The 7881-nt window shown below is 48.3% G+C and overlaps 1 protein-coding gene across 5 annotated transcripts in view; it reads left to right on the top strand.

Moving 5' to 3' along the window:
• The window catches only part of fhod1 (formin homology 2 domain containing 1), a 46237-nt gene that overhangs the window by 34453 nt on the left and 3903 nt on the right, over positions 1 to 7881 (top strand). For all 5 annotated transcript variants that reach the window (XM_070555059.1, XM_070555057.1, XM_070555058.1 and 2 more), the window contains 8 exons: positions 109 to 687; positions 1690 to 1845; positions 1928 to 2110; positions 2335 to 2454; positions 5058 to 5219; positions 5295 to 5485; positions 5555 to 5747; positions 6534 to 6696. In XM_070555059.1, coding sequence (XP_070411160.1) covers positions 109 to 687; positions 1690 to 1845; positions 1928 to 2110; positions 2335 to 2454; positions 5058 to 5219; positions 5295 to 5485; positions 5555 to 5747; positions 6534 to 6696 — 1747 coding nt within the window. The remainder of the gene's footprint in view (positions 1 to 108; positions 688 to 1689; positions 1846 to 1927; positions 2111 to 2334; positions 2455 to 5057; positions 5220 to 5294; positions 5486 to 5554; positions 5748 to 6533; positions 6697 to 7881) is intronic.

Below are 7881 nucleotides of genomic sequence, written 5' to 3'. Positions count from 1 at the left end.
CAGATCCACTAAGGTTTTTTGTTTATCCAAGCTGAGTGGGTTCTGGATCAAAAGGAACACGAAGAACTAAAGATCATGTTGTCATCTAAGCATCTCCGTCTCCATCAGAACCGTTGTGTCCAGAAGCAGAGGAGCGTCGATGTGGAGGCTGCACTGATGGCCCCGCTGGGCCCTGCTGATGCCTGGGACCAGCTGTATCCTTGTTGCTCCGCCCTCCGGATCAAAGACCTGGACTTCTCCGACCTGTTAGAGGAGGAGGACATTGATGTGTTGGACATGGACGCCTTTGACTCTGGATCTTCATCCTCTTGCCTCCCAGCCACCCTTCCTCCTCCTCTTCCTCCGGGTATGATGATTCCTCCTCCTCCCCCACCTCCTCTTTTGGGCATGACTCCCCCTCCTCCTCCTCCTCCTCCTCCTCCTCCTCCTCTGGGTATGACTCCTCCTCCACCTCCTCCTCCACCACCACTTGGAGGTCCAGTTCCTCCCCCTCCTCCCAGCTCATCATTGCCGAAGAAGAAGAAAACTGTGAAGTTGTTCTGGAAGGAGCTGAAACAGGCGGACAGACCTCAGAAGTGCCGCTTTGGTCACGGAACTGTGTGGGCTTCTCTGGACAAGGTGGAGGTGGACACCAACAAACTAGAACACCTGTTCGAGTCCAAGTCTAAGGAGCTGTCAGTTGTCAAGGTAACCAGTCCTGATGATAGGTGATGCACCTGTCAGCCAGAAGCGAACACATCAAGACATCTTAAGCGTATTAATAGACCGGACCAGACACCTGGCCTAGAGCTAATTAACTCATTCACTGTCAATGACGACTAAAGTCGTCATTTGCATTTTTTTTTTACTGTGTGGGCGTCGGACGAGCCCCCACACCGTGAGAACAAACATCTCCGCTCTAAAGCCGGTCATCATCCGCGTACGTCACACGTCACGTGATCAGGAAGCAGAACATCCACGTGTTAGGAGATAGTTTTGGGCCGCTGCTGTAAAAACCAGGTGAGGTGCGAACCGGGAAATTATTCTGCCGATCACAATTCAACAACGGATTATGAAAGAACGGATAACGCTCGAAACGTGCGGATTCTTCATGATGTAAGAGGTGAGTCTCCGCGTCGTTTTGGCTGTTTTGTCGTTGACGTCGTCCTAGCGCGCAACGTTCTGTCGCTCTTAGAAAAACAGTAAAAACGGTGAGAAGCGCCGGCAGCAAATGAGTTAATAGACCTGATGGGACCTCGTCTAGAGTGAGTCAGTGTGCCTGATCGGCTCTGGTCTACAGCTAATCTATAGACCTGATGGGACCTGGTCTAGAGTGAGTCAGTGTGCCTGATCGGCTCTGGTCTACAGCTAATCTATAGACCTGATGGGACCTGGTCTAGAGTGAGTCAGTGTGCCTGATCGGCTCTGGTCTACAGCTAATCTATAGACCTGATTGGCCGTGGTCTGACGCTAACCAGTAGACCCAGCAGGTTTCTGGGTCAGAATTCCATTATGATCCCATAGCTTCCAAACTGACTACACCTACGCCAGGTGCTGGTTTCATTTGGATCTTGTGGGTTCTGGTTTTATCAGGAGTGACTAACTTTGGATGCTGCATTTTTAGTCAGGAACATCTCCTCCCTTAGGAATAGAGTCAAACTCGGAGCTGCCTGGAGCTTGTTTGGGTTCTGACGTCCTGTTTTTGTGCAGAAAGGACCAGAGATCAAAAAGTCTGCAATTCTGGTTCTGGACTCAAAAAGAAGCAATGCCATCAACATTGGTTTGACCGTCCTGCCCGCTATTCATGTCATCAAGAATGCCATCCTCAGTTTTGACGAGTTTGCCATCAGCAAAGAGGGGATCGAGGTGACGCCCGCTCTCTGTCTGCTTATTGGTCCATGTCATGATTTGTTTTTTGGTGAACATCAAGTTCTTCTGTCCGGAGCAGAAGATCCTCACCATGGTCCCCACAGAGGAGGAGAAGCAGAAGATCCAGGAAGCACAGCTTGCCAATCCTGATGTCCCACTGGGAACAGCAGAGCAGTTTCTGTTAACCCTGAGCTCCATCAGCGCCTTGACCCCCCGCCTCCAGCTCTGGGCCTTCAAACTAAACTACGAAGTTCTGGAGAAGGTGAGGATCTTCTTGTCTTTCTTGGGTACTTTCTGTGTTTTACTCTGATTCAGAACCTGTTGGACAGCTGATTCATTAGTCAGGCTGTACCTTCCACAAAGTTTTGCAGAATCTAGCAGAGTTCAGGCAATGTTTACTCGAGAATCTCACCTGAGCCATGGCAGGGGCTCCTTGACCCTCAGCCAGATGTTCAATGAACATTCTGAGACTGTCGCCCCCTGCAGGAGATCGCAGAGCCGCTGTTTGACCTGAAGCTGGGCATGGAACAGCTCTCCGCTAATCTCACCTTCAGGAGGATCCTGGCAACGTTGCTAGCCATCGGAAACTTCCTCAACAGCTCTAATGTAAGACCGCTGATCACATGACTCATGTTAATGACCTTGAACCCGTCAGGACTCGGTTTAATGACCTGTAACTCATCAAGACTAGAGTTAACGACCTTTAACCCGTCGGGACATTAGGACTCTGGTTAACGACCTTTAACCTTTCAGAGCCATGGTTGATGACCTTTACCTCATCAAGACTCGGGTTAAAGGCACATTGTTGAGTTTAGCTTGCATTTAGCACCCCTTAGTGTGCTATTAATTCATGTTTGTGAATGGGTGAATGATACACTCTAGTGTAAAGCCCTTTGGAGTCCTTACTCTGAGAGGCGCTATACAAGTGCGGGTCATATTAATTCACTGTGGTTAAGCGGAAAGTGAAACCTGTCTCCGCGCTGTGCGTTCCTCTTTTTAACACTTTTAACAGCTGAACTGTCTCCTCAACCATCGTTGGTGTCTACAGCAGCGGTTCATCAGTAAATGAAACAAATCAGCTGTGTTCTCCGTAGAAAACGTGCTGGAAGCAGACTTCAGCTTCACCATCTCGGCGCCACTCCTCTTTTATTTTTATTTAACTTTTATTTAACCAGATGAGTCGATTGAGAACTCGTTCTCATTTACAACAACGATCTGGCCAAGAGGCAGCAGCAACAGTCACATAGTTAGCTTTACACCAAAAAAAAAAACAACAGATGAGATAAAACAGTTAGACATAAAGACAAAGGACTGTTCTCTTATAAAATACGTACAAGAAATCCAAACAGACTTAAAACGGTCTTTAAGGACTCAGAAGCACTTTCATCAGTAACTATTGATCACAATGAAGTATTGAAGGTAGATAATGGAATGAAGGGAGTGAGATTTAATGATTTCTGCAGCTCATTCCAGTCGCTGGAAGCAGCAAACTGGAATGAGGAGCAGCCAAAGGGGTGCGAGTTTTGGGAATAACCAGAGATGAAGTTACTGGAACGAAAATTGCGCTGATGGTTGGAAGTGATGAGTAATGAGTGAAGATGTGACGGGTTCTACCGATGATTGTTTTGTAAATTCAATTCAATTTTATTTATAAAGCGCCAAATCACGACGAGTCATCTCAAGGCACTTCACATAATAAACATTCCAATTCAGGTCAGTTCACTAAGCCAATCAGAAAAATTGTTTCCTATATAAGGAACCCAGCAAATTGCATCAAGTCACTGACGAGTGTCAGTGACTATACAGCAATCCTCATACTAAGCAAGCATGCAGCGACAGTGGAGAGGAAAACTCCCTTTTAACAGGAAGAAACCTCCAGAGGATCCTGGCTCAGTATAAGCAGCCATCCTCCATGACTCACTGGGGATGGAGAAGACAGAGCAGACACACACACACACACACACACACACACACACACACACACTCACACACACACACACACACACACACACACCAAGCAATGTGTCTATGGTTACATAAACTGACACCAATGCAACATCCTGCAGGAATGGAGTGATGGCCAGTTAACGAGTGAGTACAGATCACAATGATGAGTAGTGAAAGGAGCACCAGTGACGACACGGGTTGCTGAGTGATAAATGACATTGAGTTAATGAAGTTTATTGGAAGCTGGTATTATTTTTAAATGATGTCGCCGTAATCCAAGATGGGAAGGATTGTCATTTTGACCAAGGTTTGCTTTGCAGAATGAGTAAAGGATGGCCTGCTGCTGTATAGAAACCCAATTCTTGACTTGACTTTAGAAAGTAATGAATTAATGCGTCAGATGAAAGTGTGCTGTCAGATACCCAAACGGACTAGTTGTGGTTCTGCACCATCCAGGGAAACAATACTAGGGTGGCAAATAGGGGTGGGCAATATAAACGATATAAGGTAGAAACGATATAAAATTGGGTAATGATAGAGTTTTTGGCTCTATCGCAATACCGCGATGACACGTGACGTCACTAAGATGTGCACCCTGCTGACATTGGGACAACAGAATGGCGGTGACTGCAAGCATGGCGGAGGAGGAGGAGGCCAATATGCCTCAGGTGGCATTTATTTGCCACATGAGGATATTTAAAAGCATGTCATGTTGACATATATAAACAAAGGAAAAAATATATCGCAATATATATCGTTACCGCACATGCGGTTCTGGATTATATCGCAACATAGATTTGAGACCATATCGCCCAGCCCTAGTGGCAAGTCCTCTCCACAGCTCAATCCACCAGCAGGGAGCAGAAGAGCAACTCCGAGGTTGCAAGTGTGGTATTCTGGCTACAGGGGGCGGTGGAGTCTGAGTGCCTTGTCATTAACCCTGGAAAGGGTCCTTTTAGCACACACTGGCTCAAGAAAATGATTTAAAATCTGAAAAAGTTGGCGACCTTTAACCCGATGGGTTTTACTCTCAACCGCAAATCACCTTCTGCTCTCGGCTGATCTAGAACCACTGAATTATTTAATTCTTAGTGAGTTTTACTTCTCTGGTGTACTGTGCCAGCTGGATTGTGTCTCCCAGTGAAGGGTTGGACCCCTCCTGAGGGTGATAAGGATCCAACCCGTGCTGGCGGTTCTGGTTCTGTTGACTGTGTAAACGGATTACTGATCTGTAATCTGACAGCTGATCTGTTTGTGTCCAGGCCAAAGGCTTCGAGCTAAGTTACCTGGAGAAGGTGGTGGAGGTAAAGGACACGGTCCACCGTCAGTCTCTGTTGCATCACACGTGCAACCTGGTGGTCGACAGTTACCCAGAATCCTCTGACGTCTACTCGGAGATCCCCGCCATCACCCGCTCAGCTAAAGTGCGCCTCTGTTCCGAAAACCTCCTTTTTCTGGAGTCGCATGAGCTGACCTTCTGAGATGTTTTATCTTTCCAGGTGGACTTTGAGCTGCTTGCAGAGAACCTAATCCAGCTAGAGAGACGCTGCAAAGCATCATGGGACAACCTGAAAGCGGTGGCCAAACATGAAACCAAGGCGGCTCTGAAGAACAAGATGACAGACTTTCTCAAGGATTGCACCCAGAGGATCATCATACTGAAGGTGGTCCACAGGAGGGTCATCAACAGGTACTGCTCCGATCACATGGTCTGAGGTGGGGGCAGGCCCATGAACTCATATGTCTCATCCTCCTGAAGGTTCCACTCGTTCCTGCTGTTCCTGGGTCAGCCGTCGTCATCTGTAAGAGACATCAAGGTGACCAGTTTCTGTAGGATCATCAGTGAATTTTCTCTAGAGTACAGAACCACCCGGGACCGGGTTTTGACCACCAAACGGAAACGAGCCATCCACCGCGAACGGACCAAGACCCGAGGGAAGATGATCACTGAGGTAATGGCCCAAGGTCAAAGGTCATCACAGCAGAACCTTCACAGCTCCGGTTCACGTAACCCCAAAATTCCACTACCTCCGCTCCGCTCCGCCCCCGCCTTCCGCAGCCGCTCGCTTCCGAACTCAAATTATACTGTACCCGCTCTACAACGGCTCCGCCCCGGTGCGGAGACCTGAGGTGCACAAACAGGCATGCGCAGGATTTTCGAGATCTTGCGATACAGTCCGAGCAATAAACGCGGAAGTTAGATCCAAACACCCGTTGTGTGGGAGAAGCGTCGAAATGAACAGTTTAATCTGCCCATCATCTGTGTTGAGAGATCAGCAGTGTTTGGATCAACAACCGGTGACTACTTTGATAGTGGAAACTGTATTTATGACTTACTTTTGTGCATTTAAAGTTCAACCGCCATTGATAGTTGTTAAAAGTTGTTAAACCTGTGCATATGAAACAAAAAACGCTTTTTGTTTATCGATTTATTGTGAAATAGCGGAAGTTGTGCTTGCTCCCTTTCCTGTTGGGCGGTTGTGATTTCTGTCCATTGACTGCGGAGGTGCTCCGGCGACCGGCAAAAATAGAATCGATCCTATTTTTGCCGGATGGCGGAACGGCGGGCAGCGCACTGCGCCGCAGTAGTGGAACAGCTCTGATTGACTACAACGGGACCGTTTTTGCTGCGGAGTTCGTGCCGGAGCGGAGTGGAGATAGTGGAATTTTGGGGTAAAGCGTAACTGTTTGGGTCAGAGGTCACAAAGAAGTAATCCTGCTCTCCCTTCTCCCATCAGACAGAGCGGTTTTCAGGGGCGGTGACTCGTTCAGATAGCCCCGCCCCTGTCTCCGTGGCAGCGGAGTCAGAGTCTCACCAGGAAGAGCACGAGAACATGAAGAACCTGCTGATAAGCAGTGACTTGGAGCCTCGAGGCCTGAGGCGTTCCAGAGCAATCCGCAGTAAGAACCACAGAACCCAGTTCTGTTCTTCTCCTTCTTCCAGACCAGAAGATTCTGTTGGCAGAACCCACCCAAGACCCATCAAACCCAAAGCGTTTTATTGGCTCACTTCCTGTTTGGCTTAAATAGAATTGAAGGTCCGGGTTGGTTCTGCAGGTTCCGAATTTAAAGGAGCCATGAGATGGAAGATGTGCTTTTTGGAGCTTTTTACTTTGTGGTGTCATTTTCTGTGGGGGGGGAATCCAAGCCCAGTTTTGGATGCATTCATACATTTTCCTGTCTCAGCTGCAAGTTTTCACATTTTTTGGAAAAGCCTCGATGGAAACTAAGCTCATCATCAGGCCTTGCTCCTCCGCCTGAAGCTAGTCTCTGATCTGAAGCCCGCCACCCCTGAACGCAGGTCACCAACACCCACCTAGTTTCCCCTAGCTGCGGACACAAAGCCGTTGATTTCATGCTGCAGTTGAGAATGTGACCTTCATGTCACAGATGGCTGCTTCAAACCTCCCCAGGTGCCAGAGTGGGCATTCTGACAGATTACTTCTGCATTAGGGACCAAACACTGCTGTAAAACCATGCGTCCTGTCCATGAAGATGCACGTAATGGTCAGCAGGGTGTGTGTGTACCAGACATGGTAGCCCAGCGGTTAGAGCGCCAGCCTGGCGTGTTGTTTAGCACCGGTTTGACCCCCCAGTCTGAGCAGGAACTTTTTTTCTTCTGCTACACTTGCCAGTATGATGTTTTCAACCCTTTATTGGTAAACAGTTTAAAATTTAAGGATTAATTTTTTTTTTACTTTATTTAGCGTGTGTGAGTCTGTTTGGTGAGCAGAGTAAATCAACTAAAAGGCTGCTTGGAAACGAGCAAATTTAAAGATCTTTAGAGACACAAAATTTTTAGCAAAAAATAATCAATAAAACTAAAATCTCGTCGTCGTCGTCTTCCTCCGTTTATCCGGGTCCGGGTCGCGGGGGCAGCATCCCAACTAGGGAGCTCCAGACCGTCCTCTCCCCGGCCACCTCCACCAGCTCCTCCGGCAGGACCCCAAGGTGTTCCCGGACCAGATTGGAGATGTAACCTCTCCAACGTGTCCTGGGTCGACCCGGGGGCCTCCTGCCGGCAGGACATGCCCGAAACACCTCCCCAGGGAGGCGTCCAGGAGGCATCCTGACCAGATGCCCAAA

This window comes from Nothobranchius furzeri, chromosome 9 (assembly GCF_043380555.1).
Source record: "Nothobranchius furzeri strain GRZ-AD chromosome 9, NfurGRZ-RIMD1, whole genome shotgun sequence".
Classification (NCBI taxonomy): Eukaryota; Metazoa; Chordata; class Actinopteri; order Cyprinodontiformes; family Nothobranchiidae; genus Nothobranchius; species Nothobranchius furzeri.
This window is presented reverse-complemented; position numbering and strand designations above follow the sequence as displayed.